At 30.7% G+C, this 21,363-nt stretch overlaps 1 protein-coding gene across 3 annotated transcripts in view; it reads right to left on the bottom strand.

Moving 5' to 3' along the window:
- The window catches only part of Cad (homeotic protein caudal), a 35,342-nt gene that overhangs the window by 5,283 nt on the left and 8,696 nt on the right, over positions 1-21,363 (bottom strand). The window contains exons 1-3 of one of the 3 annotated variants that reach the window (XM_083096947.1): positions 13,006-13,043; positions 10,670-12,555; positions 7,966-8,037 (exon numbers count right to left, since the gene is read on the bottom strand). In XM_083096947.1, the coding sequence (XP_082953073.1) occupies positions 7,966-8,037; positions 10,670-12,170 (1,573 nt within the window). In that variant the 5' untranslated portion in view covers positions 12,171-12,555; positions 13,006-13,043. Of the gene's footprint in view, positions 1-7,965; positions 8,038-10,669; positions 12,556-13,005; positions 13,044-21,363 lie in introns of those variants that run through there. The other 2 variants (XM_083096945.1, XM_083096948.1) reach the window with 2 other exon arrangements.

The raw sequence follows: 21,363 nt of genomic DNA, 5'->3' as shown, positions 1-21,363 counted from the left end.
ATTTTACTTATTTAAAAAATAATAATTTTGCGTCCATTTTAAAACAATTATGAATTTTAAGGGGTCTAAAACTTTTACATAACGTACACATTTTTTTAGAAGATAAAATTTCATACATCTATATTTTTTACGTTTCCTACGAAATAATTATCTTACATGTGTACGATATTATATGTGCAAAAAAATTCGAGCGAGACGTAACGTAAGTATCGAGGATTTACAGAATTAGGCGACACACATTGATATTTAGGTGATACTCGTCGGCGTGCGCACGTTTATTGTATTAAATCTATGTATAATCTCTTCAAATATAACACCCAGCAATATATTATGAACTGTCGGGTTTCGAGTTTTCATTTACTTAGATTGAGATCGATCGTTATCGCGGGCACTTCGAGCTCTCCATATCTATGATAATGTTTGAATCACATCTTTGCCGTATATCCTGTGTAAGAGAACGCATGCTATACAATAAATTGACACGCGTTCGCTACCGATCGTTACATCTTATCCGTCGCTACCGATTCCGATTTCGAAATGTAACTTAGTGTTTCAACCATAATTTATTCATCTAAAATATAATTAAAATATAATTAAATTGATAATTGTAAAAAAAAGACGCGCACACACAAAGTTTATTATTTTTTTTTCTAAGAAAACAGAATAATGCCAAATTTGCGAGTAACATTTTGCAAAAGCGAAAGATTTAACAATAAGCGAGAAAGCATTTTAAAAGGAAATCTTTCTCGATTATGAGAGATTTTTTGTAACAAATCGATTACTTCATTGATTGCGTAATGATCAGTTTAAATCTCTGTTATATAAATAAAGCACTACACACGAGAGATAAACGAAAAATAAATATTAGACACTGTTCGTTATAGTTTTGTCAATACGATATCGCGCGATGTGGCTCGAATTTTTCTTCTTTTTTTACTTTTTTTCTGTCATACATGCTGCATATTGTTAGACGTGTAAATATTTGACGCGTTAAGAGTAAATGTCGCGCAACTTGATGCACGTAAACAAACATGAAATATCCTTAAACCTTATCAAAAGGCAGACTCTTTATCTCGTTGAAGATTGTAATCGAATAAAAAAAAAAAAATTTCAAACTGTACGCGTACTCGCCTTAATTGCGATAGATTCTTCGTATGAACGACGGGGGAAGCTCATCACGCCACATTCGCAAAGATAATTTCGCAATTTCGAATCAATCTCCCTCTTTATCGCGAGATGAAAGAAGTTATATCATTCACCAAAATACGATATAATAGTAAGAAATGAGAGAGACTCAGATTATTCATATATTGAAAAATGACAAATGCTTGTCCTCCCCTGTACGTGTAATTAATTTATTATATGAAATTTCTGTAGAGAATGATGATTTAAATAAATATTTGTATTATTTATTAAAATTAAGAAAACTACCTAAATGTAATGAAAAAATAAAATTTTAATATTAGTAGAGACTACACAATATATAATAATGATAACAATAATGAAAAAGAATTAACAATATAATCTGGTAAGGTGCATAGTAATATATATCGAATTTTTTAGAAAAAATATAACATTTAATAAAATATAGAATATTTAAATTTTATAATATAACACATATACATATAATATTTAAATTATAAAATACATTTATAATATTTAAATATTTTATATAATATTTAAATATAATATTTTTAATTTATGACAAATTTTATAAAATATAAAAAGAAAATTTATAAAATTTATAAAATATATAAAAAGAATGAAAACTGGGAAAATAAAAACGATTTAACATCGAAGATGAACGATTCGCCCTCTTAATACATTTGCGAAGAAGGTGACTTGGAAAAAATCGTCGTTTCTAGTTTCTGGAAAACTTTTTCACACGGTTAACGGGACAACTCTGTACGACTCGAAGTTCCAACTTTTTACATTCTGAAGAGACTGTTCGCTGCGACAACCCTCAGTTTGCGGATTGTATGGGCTCTTGTTTGAAGGGTGGCGAGTGTCGGGTCGGGATTTTTCGTTGCACGCACGGGCCGCATGCAAGCGTGTGAGTCAGTCAGGAAGGATTACCGTCGGCGTTTTTCATCTCACCGATATCGGGACTGGCACCTATGATTACCCGGATCCCGATGATGACGCGTTGAACGCGACTGCACCAGAATGTTCTCAATAACGCGGTTGTAAGCGCAAAATATGTACGTCAGTTGTACTCTTCCTCACATCTTAAGAAGTGAAAATATATGTATTATATTGTACGTTTAATTATTTTTGAATTAATATATTTTATGCACATTCAACAGTATCGGGGAAAATTTTTCAAACGGTGTCTTGGCCGATTTGACATTGGTTCGTCATAGTTTGTCTTTGAACGAGTAGACTCGCAATCCAGCCGAGCTATTTTTCTCGAGTACAAAATGCGAACGAGCGTGATGGAAGAGAAAGAGAGGGAGCAAGAGAAAGAGACAACTGCTACGAGACAGAGAAGAAGGGAAAAAGAAGGAGAAAGAGAGAATGAGAGAGAGAAAGAGACGGAAGACGCGAGCGAGGGAGCGGAAGAAACGATGCTCCTGGGACTCGTTGCCACCCCATTATAGCGTTTGCTCTTCCATTTCGCGGCGCGAAATGGCAAAAGCGCGTGCCCCGCTTTTCCTGTGGGCGTTTGACAACCCCCGACGATATCTCTCGTGTCGGCGCGGGCCGCCACGACTCATGTGCGCCGACTCGCGCGGGTACCATTTGTCAGCGGCGTCACAATTACCTCTATTGTGCCATCTCGCATTTGTATATCGCATATCAAATGGCCCGCGTACGCGAGCAGGGATTTTCTACCGTGTACAGTTGCGTAATATATACATATATACGTACGTATACATGTAATACCCAAAAATGCTAGGTTTGTTTCAGTCGAGAAAAATATGTATTCAAATATTATTATGAAGAGTAAACAATTTTACGAAAGAATATAACGATATTGCACAAAATATAAATTAGGAAAATTTTCTTGGGAAGGGGACGCGACGAATATATGTACACTGAGAAAAAAATCTGGTTGCATTAATTAGAAATCTGGAGTCTAATAGATCTGGAATCTAATAGATTCAATCAGTATGTCTGTTGGAAAATGGACGAAGAATTCCTTTAGGAATTATCAGATGAGTATGATTAATTTCTTCCTGTTAAATTTACCAAATTTTCTTGGTAATGATACTAAATTTACAAAAAAAATAGCATCACTGTGTTCATGTTTAATTAATATAACAAGAAGTTTTATAAATCCAACTAGAAAATAATCAAATTCTTGTAGTAAAGTCTATTAAACATTCTAGTTATAAAAAATCAAGTCTTATTGTGATAACTAGAAATTGTGCTTGGTTTACCAAAATGCCTTCTATCAGATACGTCTTGTTGATACAATCAAAGGATTTTTCTCAGTGTAAAAACATAGAGCAGTTGCTCGGAAAGCAAAAGAGTCAGGTTCGGATTTCCCAATCATTTGCGTCTCACAAGTATTTCTAGTCTAGCAAATTATAAAAATTTCTCTAGCAAATCTTGAAAGAACTGTTTGAAAGAAGAAAAAATGATTGCTGCCAGAGATATGTCCCAGACAGTACAGGACATTCTATGGACATTCATTTTATGTCCATTTTACATCCGCACGTCCATGGACAATGCGATGAAATGACCATTCATCATACATCCGATTCGAGACATCCGTTAACGGCCAATATTTGGACGTCCACAAAATGCCCGATCTTGGATATCAAAGTTTCGCGCGAGCAGGCAAAGATGTGTTAGTTCGTTTGTTTACCGCTATGCGACATGCGATGCGTTATCCTTTTCGTATTTAAGTTTTAGTTACGAGAATTACAGAAAGTTTGCAAAGAGTAACAAATAAGATTAAAAATATACTGTTCAATTTAATTTCTGATCTCAATGCACGAGTTTCAGATATTAAATTGATTTTATAAGTCGGACAAGTAAATGTCCAGCGAATAAACGAAAATAATCCGTTCATTACCTATTTAAAATGTAAAGTCCAATATGCAAGTATAAATTACAAATAAAATTTTTATGTAAAATTTTATACGAAATAGATAAATTATATTATCATTTAGGGATTAAAGCAGTAATATATAAATAATCATTTTTTTAAATTTTTTCATATAAGATATATACATAATAGTATATTTTTAAATACACACTTAAATTAATAACATACACGTAAATTAGTAACGTAAAAATAAAATTATCACTTTTGTTAGTAGTGAATTTTATAAGATACTGAAAGACACAAATAAAATAAGAGAGAGAGAGAGAGAGAGAGAGAGAGAGAGAGAGAGAGAGAGAGAGAGAGAGAGAGAGAGAGAGAGAGAGATCTAATCATTACACTATTTCTACACCATGTTAGAGAGATAAAGAAATTAGATGTAACGTATTAAGTCGAGTTTACGGTAGGTGTAATAAGCTTTAAGCCATAAAAAATTAATCAATCATATTTAATTATTTTTCTTATTAATTTTCTATTTAATTGATTCGTCAATATCTTATGATTTTTTTATCTTATAATTTACTACACCTACTGTGGAGATCTGATTTTTAAAATAACAAAGAGCACCCCTGCAGAAATATTCTATGTCTAATAACCAATTTTAAACGATCCATTCTTATTCTCCAACATCTATGTTTAGAGTTCGTTGACGTGAAACGAATTCTTAGGTCAGTTTAAACCTGTATATAATGTGTTAATACGAAACCATGCGCAAACATGCGATTATCGTAAATAAGTTGGCGAGTAAATAAAGGGTAAAGGAGAAAAAGGTAGCAACTATTGTGCGTATTGGTAGCACCTATTGTGAATATTGAATTATATTACATGCGGATATAAATAGACTTAAGAGATTCCATTCCAACGATTAGATATACTGAAACTGAGCGTTACCTGATCCAATTGAGAATAGAAAGATGGTCTGAGAAAACTAAAAAAGTTCTTTTCGAACAACTTTTCTGCAAAGGGACCCTATCGCGAGGCTATACAAGACAGAAGATAAATGATAGAGAAATGAAAACACTATTTGACATGAATAGGTAGATAGATGTTGAAATCTGCAAATCTTCATACTATATGTATCTCTCTCCCTCTTTCTGCCTTAGTTACATTTAGGTCTTGGTGTTGTCCAAACATTTAACCATAATTGGGAATCACTGATATTTTGGGCCGGTCACGCTTCTGCCTCTCTAAGCTACAATAAGACGTGCTGAGTTTTTCTTTGAGAAAGATGTTTTGCCTCTGACCAAAAAGTAAAAAGATTATAAAGACGTGTCTGACACGTTAAAACCACGTGACAAAACAATTAAATTTTTTACAAACGATTATTCATTTATAATCACTGATTAAAAAGTAATGATAATCGTAAAATCTCTTTACACTTGTATGAAAAGTTTCTTTAAACCTTTAAGGATTTATATATGTGCGTTTTAAAGTTTTTTTAAAAAGAAGACAAATATATTATATACGTTTTTAGCTTTAATCAATAGTTGTTGCATTTTTCACTCATTTCTCTCCTAAGATTTAAAGTTTTTTGAAGATAAAAATTAATTTAATAACTTCAAAGTTCAATTGATCAGATAAATTATCAATCAATATGCGAAATCAGTTGGAATCGGAAAGAGAATAAGTCCAGAAGAATATTCGAACTTATTGATAGACATTTCTTTTCTCGTATTTAATCTGAGTCTAGTAAAAAAGAAAGAAATGAAGACGAATAATTTGTAGCCAGTCAGTGAGAGAAAAAGCTCAGAAGATATGAATAAAGATATGAATATGTAATGTTTTGGTGTAACTGATTGCCTCAAGAAAATCATAGATACTTTAATTCATTTTTAATCAAAAGCGTGTTTTCATTCGAATAAAAATATTTTTTATGAATTTTGTAAGAGCTCGATTTTTCAAAAGAAAAGAAAAACCGTCCTCAAAGGGTTGAATCTTTTGTCCGCCATTCGGTGGTGTTTCCAAACGCACAAGTCGATAAAGGAATCGCGGCGAGACGAAAGCTGTCGTAAAAACCGGTAAAAATCGCGTGCTGCCATCGCTAGGATCGCTCTCACGGAACGAGCGCGCGATTCACGAATGAGAAAGCGTCTTCCTCACGAGATTGTACGACGGCCTCGCATTTCTGTATATTATGCGAGCAGACCGTTGTCATGAGGAGGGGCTTCTGCCCGAGCGGCGCTTCTACCTGCAATATAACCATAAAATGCAGATAATAGCCGCTGGAAGGTACAGGGGATGCATGCCCGTTTTAAGGTGCTTAAAGGCGTACTTGCTGCACGCGCGTCAAATAAGATGCAAATGAGAGGGAAGATGTAACGAAAGAGAAAATCAGGAATAGAGAATCTAGAGAAAGAACTTGATAGCTCTAGACCCGAAAAACAACAGAATTTTCGAGGGAGATATTTTTTCCTATATATCCGATATTAATTCCAATCGAATGAAAGAATATCGGTTTTCTGGAAGGAAAAATGGACACCAAATAGTGTGCGCGAATAAACTCTCTGGAAAAAAGTACCAAATGACTATTTTAGTTTTTAATTCGCGAGGAAAAATTTTTATTGATCTAAAGATGACTGAAAAAATAAAATGAACAGTGAGATTTCAAGAGACATCGCGCGAATAAACGATTCTCTCAAACTGAGATTAATTAATATTTATTAATATTGTCACTGTGTAAAATTAATCGATATTTTCAACATTGTTAACGTTAGAGATTTTATAGAAATCTCAAGATACGTCGTCATGATATATTTATATATTATATATATGAAAAATAATTAAAAAAAAAGATTTTTTTATATAGCTTTTGTGTAGAAATATTTTTAGTTTCCTATCCTTATATATAAAATAGAATTTTTGACACTTTTTTGAATATCGTATCTTCTGAAGCTCTTCTCTACCTTTAATATTCTTTCAAAATTGTAATAAATATTTCGAAAATATTATAAATATCCATAAAAAATATGCGAAAAATTATTAAATATCCTACTTTATAAGATGCAAATGAGAGGGAAGATGTAATGAAAGGGAAAATCAGGAATAGAGAATCTAGAGAAAGAACTTGATAGCTCTAGATCTTAAGAACAACAGAATTTTCGAGGGAGATACTTTTTTCCTACGGATATATTAATTCCAATCGAATGAAAGAATATGAAAAATCGGTTTTCTGGAAGGAAAAATGGACACCAAATAATGCGCGCGAATAAACTCTCTAGAAAAAAAGCACCAAATGACTATTTTAGTTTTTAATTCGCGAGGAAAAATTTTTATTGGTCTAAAGATGACTGAAAAAATAAAGCAAACAGTGAAATTTCAAGAGACATCGCGCGAATAAACGATTCTCTCAAGTCGAGATTAATTAATATTTATTAATATTGTCACTGTGTAGAATTAATCGATCTTTTCAACATTGTTAACGTTACAGATTTTATAGAAATCTCAAGATACGTCGTCATGATATATTTATATATTACATATATGAAAAATAATTAAAAAAAGGATTTCTTTATATAGATTTTGTGTAAAAATATTTTTTAGTTTCCTATCCTTATATATGTATATAATAGAATTTTTGACACTTTTTTGAATATCGTATCTTCTGAAACTTTTCTCTACCTTCAATATTCTTTCAAAATTATAATAAATATTTCGAAAATATTACAAATATCCATAAGGTATGGAAAAAATTACTAAATATCTTACTTTATCAAATATTTTTTAGGCGCATCTGAAGGTCGATGTGAAGGTCTACAAGCTTTTGTTTAAATTTAATGCTAGTTCTACCAGTTCAATCACAACATTTTTCACTTCACTAATAACATCGAGTACTTGCATGCAATACAAAGCATGCAAGAAAACATCAAAGTAACATTGTACACAACGATTAATATTTCGATTGTAATTCGTACCGAGGGTTTCAAGTCGGCAGCAGAGTTCGTTAATTGGCGAAGGCGAATCCGCGTTGCCAGCAGCGTCGCACGCTGCAAGAATGAACGTGACATCTCTTTCATCGTGCGAGAACCTATCGATATGTGTATTAACAAATTCACTGGAGTGATACTCGAATGACTCGGCTTCGCGAGAACACGCGGTTTGCTACGTAAGAGAGTTAACTCTTTTTTGTCGCGTGTCGTGTTGATTCAGGACATCGTGCGAACGAATGGGATTTTCGTTCAGAACCGGAGAAAAATTCAGGTGTATGACAAGAGGACGGTCGGATCGGGGAGAGAGGGAGGAAGGGAGAGAGAGAGAGGATTATCTCACAAATATTTGAGAGCAATTAGATGTTTGCTCGTCTGTTACCGTGTTTACATGGTTTGCCGTATCTAGACCGCCGAGACGTGTTTATAATCGTGCGCGAACAAGTCCTCGGCGTTCTCGTTAGACATATGCGTCTTAAACACGCGTGTTAAGCTTCATTACGCGATTTTTAAATCGTCTGATTTTTCAACCGATCTTTTGAAACCGAAAATTACTCGTTCAGATCTCGTCAAAAATAATATTTGTAAGATTTGCGCGTCTCTCGCAGCGACTGAGTGATCTGTAGAATTGTTCCACATTAAATTTTATATTGATGTTCTAATAAAAAATATGGATCTTTAATATTCTTTTAAAGTTGTAATTAATATATATTCCTGATAATATTGCAAGTATCTATAATATCGGAAAAATTAAAAAAATATATGTTCTTTTTCAGATATTCTTTTCAGCTTCTATTTCAATTTAATTCTAGTTCTACACAACTCGACATTCCTGATCTGAATTTGTAATTAGATATATATGTTGTGCTTAGAATGTGAATTGCATTATTGGCTATAATCCTCAATAATATAGGGGATATAGATTTTTATTTTCTCATCTCACTTGATCAGATATCATCGTTGCGATGATAAAGCTATGATAATATCGTAGCTTTTAATTCTACATACAATGTATTTTATAATAAACACGACTTTTTTGTTAATCGTATATGACTATAGAAGGATATTTAAATTGTAAATAAATGTTGTTAAAAAATCTTAGAAGAAAAGAATCCAATAATTATTAATTCGTGGAAACCGCACATCTGAGATTAAGGAAAATAAAAATTGACAAGTTTTTAATATTCGCAAATTCTGCATTTTCCTGATTGAGCAATATTTCATTAATAACTGTTTATTATAAGTTTATAATAATCTTTAATAAGTTTATAACAACACAGACCTGCGAAATTTTAGATTCTGTTAGTTACAAAAAAACAGAATAAGTGAATCTCTAGGTTTTTTAGCACTAAAAACGAATCTGACCGCAGAATTTCTCCAGCATGTCAGGTTTTTGAGTAATTTGTGATTAAATTGTCCGAAAAAAAATCATGCGGCGGCAATCGAAAGTGGATTTGAAAAGTGAAGACTAGTATTATACGATGCCATTGGCAGAAATATTTCAAAAAATTAGGTTCCCCCATAATAAATTCACAAAATTGGCCAAAATACCCATTTTTTGAACAATTTAATTACTAATTACTCAAAAACCTGACGTGCTGGGGAAATTCTGCAGCCAGATTCGTTTTTAGCATCAAAAAATTTATCAGATTCACTTACTCTGCTCTTTATAATAACTCTGCTTTTTATAAGACCCTCGCAGGCCTGTGTAATCTTTTAATGCAATTTTATATAATTCGGAGCCGTAATATTCTTTTCAAATTAAATTGCAAATAATAATAGCAATTACTCTGTTAAGCTTGATACTTAATTAACGCTCTATTCTTATTGGATATTTAGTTATATTTATTTCTTAAATTTTTTTCTCTAAGATATTCCGAGAGTAAGAATATTTATTATATATAATATATCATATAATAATTATTTATTATTTTTGATATTATATTCTTTATTTGGATATCAAATAGAATATAATAGTAATAATATAGCAACAGTAGTATATAACAACTCCTAATTTGAAAAAGATTATATGTGTAGATCCACGAAATTTTATCAATATGATCAATACTGTAGGCGGCATAATTGCTTTCATCAGTCAATTAAAATTAAAAAAATCTAATCGACAATAATTTCCACGTACAAATTGCGTTGTACTACATCTAGTCAAATATGCAAGATAAGATAAAAATTAAGTGGGACTAGGGAGCGACGAATCGAGGCATAAAATGTTTCCGACGGCACGCGCAATCTATTATATGCGAATTAAACTTTTTTGATGAAAATTAAGGATTTTGTGAAATTTTGTGAAATAAAAAGTAGCAATTTTCCTTTGACGTTGAATGTGTTATCTATCGTGTTTTAAGAGATAAGTGTTTTGGATATATTAATAATGCAAGTACGAATTTAAATTGATATTTACCGAATTAGTTTTATTTTAATACTTATGTTATCATGCTATATGCGTTCTGTGAGAAAGATACTTTTGTCATAATTTCTCTCAATGTGTTTCGTTATTTTTTATTATTTTAATATCGTTATAATAATCTTGCCAATTTTCAAAGCATGCAAAGATGATTCTACTATTGGATAAATTTACACCATTATTAGAACCTCTAATTTGAAAAAAGGTGTAAGAGAGATGTTGAAATGATCTTTATTAATTATGATGTGTTTAAATGACAATCATACTGACCTGGCTTCGGTTGACTCTGGTACGATGATCTCTTCATCCATTCGTATGGACTTCTTCTTCCATGCGGCATTCTGGAAGCGTATGGTTGACGCCTAGAAGTGGACGGTAGTCCTCTTGATGTCGATGGTATAGCCGACATGTCTCTGGGTGTGGATAATATGGTCGGCATTTCTCTTGATGTAGATGCTATGGCCGGCATTTCTCTCGATGTAGATGCTATGGCCAGCATTTCTCTTGATGTAGATGGTATGGCTGAGGATGTCGATGGCTGGTTGATATTATATCCGGAGGTACACGGTAAGTCCACATCGTACATCGCATTTGGATTATTAGGTGATATCGTACTATTACTGCCACTCATGTTACTATCTACGTTGTTGTTTATATTGTCACTTACATTATTTACTTTGACGGATATTGATGAATGCGGATTTAAAATCGGCATTCCGCCATTCTCATGTCTGATACCCAACTCATGCAATAACATTTGCTGTCTGTAAGAACTTGTAGATGATGAATTCGGGTACCTTTGAAGCTGTTGTTTGGTTAACGAAATTTGACGTTGGCTACAGTGAATATGATGCTGCGGTGATGGCTGTTGCTGACACTGTTGTTGCGGCGGCGAAATTTGTATATGTTGTTGCGGTGACGAATGCTGCTGATAATGTTGCTGAGGTGGTGAACTTTGCTGCATATTCTGCGGAGACGAATGTTGCGAACAGATTTGTTGAGGTGGCGAATGTTGCTGCATATTTTGCTGCGGTGATGTATGTTGTGGACAGAGTTCTTGAGGTGAATGTTGCTGCATGTTTTGCTGCGGCGACGAATGTTGCGAACAGATCGGCTGAGGTGGCGATTGTTGCTGCATATTTTGCTGCGGCGACGAATGTTGCGAATAAAGTTGCTGAGGTGACGAATGTTGCTGTATATTCTGCTCCGGCGATGAATGTTGCGAATAAAGTTGTTGAGGTGACGAATGTTGCTGTATATTCTGCTCCGGCGAGGAATGTGACTCGTTAAGATTATCTAGCAACGAACGATGAATGAGCAGCTGCGCTGAGTTTGATTGTAAGTGCTGTTGCGACTGCGGTTGAAGATGATGCGGTTGATGATACTGAATATATTGCGAGTAATGAGGGTAAGACCATCCAGAGAGCACTTCGGCATGATTAAAGAATTGCGAGGAAATTGTGTGTGTGTGCGCACTCGGCTGATGCTGAGGATGCAGAGCTGGTGTCGCTGGTATAGGTCTGTGAGAACATCCATACCAGTGGCTCCCATCGATGACGGCGGCGGCAACCGCGTGCGGTTGAACCTGTTGCATTGATGTCTGTTGTTGCGCTTGCTGCATTATTAATTGTTGCTGTTGATTATTCGCGATCTGTTGCTGTTGCTGGCGATACGGGACACTAAAGTTACTTTGATTATAATGCATCATGTTGGTGATGTTGCTGAGATTCGAAGATTCACCCGCGACAAAATCGTCATGAAATGACGGCATGTCTTCTTTTTTTATATTAGAATTTTTACACAATACGCGAATATATGTTTCCACAACACAAGATTTTTAAAAAAATCACGGAATTTAAAAATAAATTGTTCACTATACGAAATCGAATCGATAACTCAACTGAACGAAACGTTGTTTGATGCGTTGAACTTGTTTTCCTTTGATGTCGATATCGAGAATGTTGCGATGTGACTTTAACAGGCTTCTCTCATGTAGTATCAGTTCCCTCCTCGCGTGTATTTCGACATTAGAATCGACTTGGTTCACGAGTTTGGTGGGGCGCAGTTAGTCGAACCGGATAAGCTCTGTTCCCACCAGCAGCCGACCGACCAATCTACAGCCACGATTCAGCGTAATGGTGTCCAACGTCGCCCATCTACAAAGAGAGAGAAAGAGAGACAAAGAGAGAGAAAGAGAGAAAAAGAGAGGAAGAGAATGAAAAGAGATCCGATTTTCCTGTGACTCCACCTCTCTTGATAAGACATACTGTTACATATTTATTCCATATTATGCATCGGCTCGTATTGTTTCTGTTAATTTCTTACAATGAAAGAAAAAAATTTCACCCTCTAATCTTCAAAATTTAATTATAAAATAAAAATTAATATCTCCACGTGCTTATTTATTTGTTAGAGATTTATTTCTTGAAGTTGATTATTTTATTAATTAATAGGAATTAAGTAGAAACAGAAACAGAATAAATTATTTCAAAATATAATTTGTATAAAAAGATAATTCGCGAATTTTTGAATTTAATTGTGTTAGAAATAAATTAAGCCATCAAAGTATTTCCTGAATTTCATAAATTTTTTAAAATAAGCAGTACTGATATAAAAATTAATCTTCCACTCTTCTTCTCTCTCTTTCATGTCTCTCTTTTTTCTTTTTTTTCTTTCTCTTCTTTTCTTTTTTTTCGTTAGATAAATGAGTGTATTGTGTACTGAAAATATCAAAGAAATAATATAAGAAAATCTCCATGTTATATCTCTTAATATATATTATATATTGTATTATACATGTATAATTTATATTATATATAAATATAATTTCATTATATTTAGTTTTGGTGTTTTATTGAAAATAATTTCGATAAAGACTGACATATTCTTGCATATCTTTGATTGATTTATACATTAACAAAGAAAATTATATTTCTCGTATTTTGTTTCAGATTCGTATTAGCTTGTATTTTTATGTTATAACAGAAATATGAAAATATTTGTTAGTAATCAAACACTTTTGCTAAAGTTATGTGAAGTTTAATTTATCGTATTAATAAATTATATTTTTATTATAATTGATATATGTAATATTTTTTTCAGTTTGTTATGTCAAAAGGACAATTTAATTGCCATAATCGAATAAATCATAGCACAAGTATCATATATCTTCAATTTTAAGTACTGTATTCGCGTAATATATTATTTTATTGCACGATCGTAGTAAGATCACACACACATATATACGCAAAATGGTTTGGGATGTATATAAGTGTATAGCTATATACCGTGTGCCAGAAGTTCATAAATCATTTCAGCACTTAGATAATTTAGAGCCGAAAACTCAAGTTTATCGTAGCTGTGATTACAATCGATGATCATTGTTTATTGCGTTTATTTAAGTTGAAGTGGGATTTCTTTACGCGTTTAATTGAAAGATCGATGCCATTGTGTAAAAAACTACTCTTGAATAATATCAATATATCAGTGACTTTCTTAATTTATTCTTGCATACATATCAAATAATTTTGAGTTTTAATTTTATAAGAAATATTTAAATATATATCTCTATTTAAATTTTTTTCTCTTTACTCACTTTTTTTTGTTTCCTTCACTTTCTTTTGATTTCCGGAAACATTCTGGAGAAAATGTCCCAAACAATATATTTCACATGTATAACAGAAATTTATAAGACTTTTGTTCCCATTCACTTAACGTTTTTTTCTACGAGAAATTGTTTCTCGCTGCATTTAACAGTGAAAGTAGTGTGAAGATTTTACATGTTTTCGAATCTTTCTTTCTTTTCCCTTCCTTTCATTGTTATAAAGGGGAATGACAAATTTTGTCTAAACACGCAATACTGTTAGGTAGAAAAGAAAGGTTAAATAAGATTTTAGAAAGATTTAGAAGAATTTAAAATACTAAAATTTCTCTTTTTTACTAACTTCTAAAAATTTAAAAAAATTTTCTGTTTTCACATAAAGTGTTATTTTATATACAGATATTTTTCTGTTTAATATTATAACGGCATTTTAATCAATGACTCTTCTGAGGAAAATATATATACATTGTATAAGCAATATGTTTCAAATTTTACTTTTTCTAGAAAAAAAAATTAATGCAAAAATTATTCTTCTAATTATTTTTTAATTATCTCATTATTATTTCTATACATATACAGGCAGAGATTAAACATAAGAGGAAGAAAATATATATAGACATATTTTATGGATAATTATACAAGAAACAATTTCTGCGCGAATTTTTTTCTTAAGAGTGGATTGTTTGGCTATTTTAGAAATAATTTTTCTTTAGCGAAAATATCAAGAAAAGTTATTATTTTTTACGAGGTTTTAATTTTTATCATTTTATATCTTTGTATATAGCTAAAGTTAAAATATTTAATTAAAATGAAAATTTTATTAAAGTAAACTTTTCTAAAATTAACTGAAGAATGTGTGTGTGCGTGTGCATGTTCCGATTTTTTAACTTCACAAGTTTAACAAGATGCCCTTCTTTTTTGATCGCTTGATTTAAAAATTATTAATATTTCAACATTTTTGCTGAGAAAATATTGTAATGCTAAGAAATAATCATTTTCAAATTGACTAGAGAATTCGTTCTTAAAAGAAAATTCGGAGATTTTAGAGAATATTCTGTATATATTCTGTATATATTTGATTTTATATGAAATTTTTTCCAAGTTTATATATTATTTTGAGATTGTTTGTTAAAATATCCAAAATTATAAATGATGTAGCTATCATTAAATATTGTTAAAAATTCATGATTAAATATATTGCTAAAAGTTCAGGATTGTAATACTGAAAAAGATTTTGGGAAAACATAAAAAAGAGAAACATAATTTTACACATGTGTTACATCATCATGCACCCACAGAAAAGATTTCTAAATTTAATGCTATTACACTTCAATCTATCATAAAATAGGATCGATATAGCGCCAATCATATTTTTTATTAAAAAAAGAATATTTTAATCTTAAATAGAAAATTCTTAAATCTAGAATAAAATGATCCTGATACTATCTACAAAAGACGACAGATGCATGTCGGTTTCACGCAACTACTGCGAAAAAATTGTATTCTTAACTTAAGAATATGCCACTTATCTTTAGAATATATACCACTAAAATAAGCGCTAAGAGGATACTCTTAAGTTAAGAGGATCTTCTAAAGAGATATATTCTTAATACACAGAGAAAAATATTTTTTTGGAATTAATAAATTTTGCTGAAGTCAAATAAATTTAATTATTGGTCTAAAAGTTTTTTCCGCCTAATTTGAAATAATCTGTTTAATATTCTGAATCCCAACAAGGAATCCAGATTATTAAATAAATTATTTTAAATTCAACTTGAAATTAAATTGATAAACAGTGATGTCAGAAAGAGGATGCGGCTCAAATGCACATAGAGAACCTGTGTGTGAGCAGGCGTCCTCTCTTCCGCATCACTGCTAAAGGAGAAAAATATACTTTAGATCTTATGTTAATACAAGTCCTTTATATACATTTCATGGTAAATATTGAGTACGAGAAAAATTAAGAGTGGTGTCGCCGCATAGCGGTAAATGAAGAAACATGTCGCGCACACGAAAATCGAGTTGCGGCGTAGAAGTCGCAAATTAAGAATATATTCTTATTTATTAAATGGCGCTAATATCAAATTATTCTAAGTGCAAGAATATATAGCTTAGATTTCTTTATATTATTCTTGTTTCCAGATTATAAAGACAATCTTATTTAATTCGAGAGAGAAGAATAAGAATTATTGTTTTAGTTTTAAAATTGTTTCATTTTTATACTACATAAGATTGTGACCGGATTAAATGTGTCAAGAATATTTTTTGTCTTGTTATTAGAAATCCTTTCTGAGGGTGTGTGTCACATATGATTACGTTATACCGTTATTTTCATGGTTTTCCACAAAAGAAAAATTTATCTCAATCAGTACACGAGACCTACTCTTTCAGTAGTGAACCATAACTTTTTCCCAGTAATTGTGTTATGTCTATTGTATTTTTTCTTGGACGTTGGAATTTTTTTCGTTGTTGGATTTTTGTTCAATATCACAATACTATTTTAATGTTTCGATATTTGATATAATTTATGGCTGAACTAGGGTTGATTTGTAAAGAAACAGAATTGCATGTGTCCTTGAACTTCTTTTTTCAAAAGGATTCTATTGTTACTTGAGTAATGTCTGTTTTAGATTCATACACGCGAGATCTCATTCCGATCTAGTATCTTCCCGGGTAGTTACCGTTTCGTTTTCTTTTCTGATCTTGTTAATAGAAACGATTCTTCATTATTCGCTTCACGATTGTGCTAGAATATTAGTACAAGATATAAATGATACACTTTACATTATTATGTTCCATACATTAAGGAAATTAAATGAGCGCTTTGAAGAACACGAAATATTAAAAAATCCGTCTTTTTTCTTCTATATAAAATGTTATTTTTATATACAGGACATTTGATAAAGATGGATCAACGTTCGTGAGGAGATAAAGCTCAATAAATTAAACAGAAAAGTTTTTTACCATTTTTCAATTTTTGCAATAATTATTGAAATATTAATTTAAAAAAGGATTCTCAAATAAACGCACGTTTCCCATAGACGCTAGACCATGGGATGTGTTTGCTTTAAGTGTGCCAACAACGAGTGTCGCACGGCAACGAAAAGACACGAGTGGGAGAATGCCAAACTTTTTATGTTGTTGTCATGTGACCACTCGTCATTAACATCTAGAGAACACATTCCACAATCTAGATGTGCGAAACGCGCGGTAATTCGCCAATTTCTTTTTAAATAATATTTCAATAATTATTGTAAAAATTTCAAAATAACAAAGAACTTTCCTGTTAAATTTTATTAATTTTGATATTAGATTCGTACTCAGCTACTTGAAAAACCTTAAGTTTGAATAAATTAAATTGCACAAACACAATCTATTTGATAGATTAATGATGTAATTCGCAACTTTTCTACAATAGACACCATGTTCAACCCTAAATATCTTATTAACTATAATCAACACAAAATATTTTTCTTGAAGATTGAAGATTTTAATAATACATAATTTTAATTCTAATAAAACTTCTTCAACACATCATAGTCATATATCTCAAAGTAAAAATAGTCGTTTTTTGCAACTTTTAACTGCAAATTTCTAAAAAAAAATTATGACGTGATGAAGCAATTTAGAAAACAAAATCATATTCATTAAAAACTAAAAGAAACTAACGTTTAGTCTTTTTCTTGTGTTTGAAGATAGATTATTTGTTGTTGAATAACGCTATGTACAATGAAATATATCTATGATATGATATTTTCTCTGATATCATACTGGTATAATAAATGTGCATAAATGAAGGAGAGATTGTTGTCGATTATAGTTATATTTTCGTATAGTTACTGAGGATAACACACCCATTGTGCGATGAGGATTAGCACACCTGTTGCTATTTTATTGCAGTGATTTTGGTAGAATTGAGTTTGTATGTGAAAAAGAAGGCGAGAAGGACATCTAGCTATCTTCGATAACAGTGAATGACAGTGGCAGTTTAATTGGTCACGCAGTAGTTTCGGCACTATTTCTTTTCAAAGCAATATATTTAAGTTTTTCTATGTTCCATATCATCTATACTGTTGTGAAGACAGATTTCTGATAATGAAAGCATGACACGTCATTTCACACTCATAATAAAACCTCATGATTAAATCTCATGATTTTAAGAGTACGGAAATATATCACGTTAGTGCAATAATGTTGTGATATTGATAAAATTAATATTATATGTAATTAATATTACGTTTCTTTAAAAAATATAAGTAAGAAATGTGAAGGAATATAATTAGATTAATTTTTTTCGAGAGAATACCTCGTTTTCGAGATAATGAGTTTGCTCAAAATAATAATTTTAATCTTTTGCGTGGATTTAAATATATTATGTCTCAATATTGTATTATTGTATATAAACATATGCCACACGCGGGCTTTTATTTTCTAAATTTAATCTATTTATTAAAAACTTGTCGATAAAGATTCATAGTTTTATAAAGAATTATTTTTTAAATTTATAAAAATTATAATTACATACATATGGGTGTCTTCGTAATATTTTAGCGTACTTTGGAGGGATAAAATAAAGTCAAAATACGAAAATATTGACTACAATAATTTTTGAATTATAAGTGATCAAGCTTGTTAATGATTGTACAGAATTTGCACGCTCAAGCGTCTTAAAATAATTACACACAAATCGAATAAACTATTGTTTTTGAATTTTACAAGACAATTAATAAGTAAATTGATTTTTACAAACATTTCCTTGTTCAAAATAAAAATAAATTTCATTTTTTAAATGTGTTTAAAATATTAGATTTATAATTCTATTTAAAGGTAATAATTAATCAATTATTATTATAAAGTATTATAAAGTATTAAAATTAACAAGGTTTGAATCAGGTTTTCAATGGGGAAAAAACGAACGTTACGAATTTTAGAAAGTTTCGTGTTTATTGTTAAAATATGATTCTTAATTACAAAAATTTGTTCCGGTTGTTCGTTAAGAAACGACAACGCAACTTCAATTTTGTAGGAAGAGAAAAAAGAAACTGGCTGATTCTTTTTTCGGTTACATTAGCAGGACAATGACATTTCTTCTTTTTTCAATCTCAATGAATAACAAAGATAGAGTGATGTTGAATCGACTTGCATCGCCAAATAAAAGCACCTATATTTTAATGGCGACACTATGACTAAGCGTAACAAATTTGATATATAGTAGTTTTGACAAATAGATAGTTATACAATAAGTGAAATATTATACAATAAATGAAATTTTGTCGGTTTAAAGGTGGTAGAACATTCACATACACACACACACACACACACAACTTAAAAAAAATAATTTCAAACATCTTGTTAGTTTCGATTCTAGATTGTATCTTAAACTGTTACAGCAGTATTTCACTAATAATTTAAAATAATTGACTTTATCCTAAGGTGTTGTTAGGGTGTGTTGATTTCTTTTTCTTCTGTTTGAAAAAGTTATTGTTTTTCTTTTTTTCTTCTCTTTTGTGAATACAGCTGGATATCGCTGCAAAGAAGAATTGTATCTTAAACTGTTACAGCTTATTTGTATCTTAAACTGTTATATTGTTACAATAAAGATTTATATTGTCATAAATTGACCATTGTTGGAAATGCTTTTAGTTACTCTAAAATTTTCTCGCGACATGCGTCTTTACTTGATAAATGACCCTACATTCGTAATTTACTTGCTTGAAAAGCATAACATTCCCTTTCACATTTTCTCATAACATCGCTACCTTTTATCACAACCTTTTTTTTCTCACATTTTATTTTTTACTTTATGTGAAACATTTGCGTCTTTCTCTCGTTATCTTATTGTTATTTTTTAAAGATAATTTGTATCCTTCCGTATAAAACGATGAGATCTGACGCCTCAAGATGTTCAATACTTTATTGTTTCTCATTATGATTTTATCGCGTGCTCTCTGTGTAGACTTTTTCTTATATATATAAAATTGCATTCATTATATATTTTTATGATTTTTCCATAGAGGGTTTTGTCCTAGGATAGTCATAAATGCTTCAGTCAATCTCTTTCGCTGAAAGTCATTCTTAAATGGACACTAAGAGTTTTATATCATACCAATATATATTTACAGTAAGAACAGGTTGAAGAGTAAAAACGTCGAATTTATTGAGTGCTTGTAACAGTCCATTACAGACAATAAAAAACATAATTATTATATATTTGTTTCGTGACACGTGCCTATTACAGATTATAAGATTAGAGACTAAGTAAGTTTAATTATGGAGAGTTTTTAGTAAGATTATTATATATATATAGTGTGTGTGTGTATGTGTGAGAGAGAGATTTGTTTTAGTATTATATATATATGTATAAAAGTAACTTCTAATTTATTTGAAAATAATCTTTAAGATTCCGCAAAATATTTTGACAAACTTATCAGTGTAGTTAGACCTGTATATTTATTTCTTTGTGCGCATACCCAGTGCAATATCAAAATTCCATTAAAAAGATTATAATTTATTTGAAAAAAAAAATAGATAATTATGCAATAAAAGATTCGTTTTTAAAACATACAAAAAAAACTATAGAAGATACTAGAACTAAAACAATGAAAACAATAGAATAATAATATATAATTTTAATATTATCGCGCACGAAATGATCAACAAGAATTATATCGTGATTAATAATTTATACAGTTCTCATATATACAGGGTGTCAGGGCAATCTCTTCCCAAAAAAGCTCTTGTAGCTTACCTCGAGAGCTTTTCAAAATACTATAATAAAATATTTTTTTCATCGAGTACTTTTCGAGTTATGAGGCTTGAAATAATCTCTTAATTTTACATAAATCATAAAATATCTAGTAAAATATTCATTTTTCGATTATCTTACCTTAATATCTTTATTATGTACAAAATAATGAGAGGAATCAATTGGTGTAAAGAAAACACATAATTGTTTCGAAGAAAAAATATATTATTTGCAATTAACAATTACATATTTTTTTTCGAAACAATTATGTGTTTTCTTTACACCAATTGATTCCTCTCATTATTTTGTATATAAAAGTATTAAGGGAAGATAATCGAAAAATGAATATTTTACTAGATATTTTATGGTTTATGTAAAAATTAAAAAATTATTTCAAGCCTCATAACTCGAAAAGTATTCGATAAAAAAATACCTTATTATAGTGTTTTGAAAAGCTCTCGAGGTAAGCTACAAGAGCTTTTTTGGGAAGAGATCCTGTATATATAAGGATTTTAATCAAATTTTAATATAGTTCTCTTTTCTTATTTTTACTCCTACGAGCTTCTTCCACATTAATCTATATATAAAATTCATATTTTTGTTCGATTAATCTATGAT

Source organism: Camponotus vicinus, unplaced genomic scaffold, assembly GCF_025532165.1.
Source record: "Camponotus vicinus isolate PSW18456_S1 unplaced genomic scaffold, iyCamVici1.0 SCAF_4, whole genome shotgun sequence".
Taxonomy (NCBI): domain Eukaryota; kingdom Metazoa; phylum Arthropoda; class Insecta; order Hymenoptera; family Formicidae; genus Camponotus; species Camponotus vicinus.
This window is presented reverse-complemented; position numbering and strand designations above follow the sequence as displayed.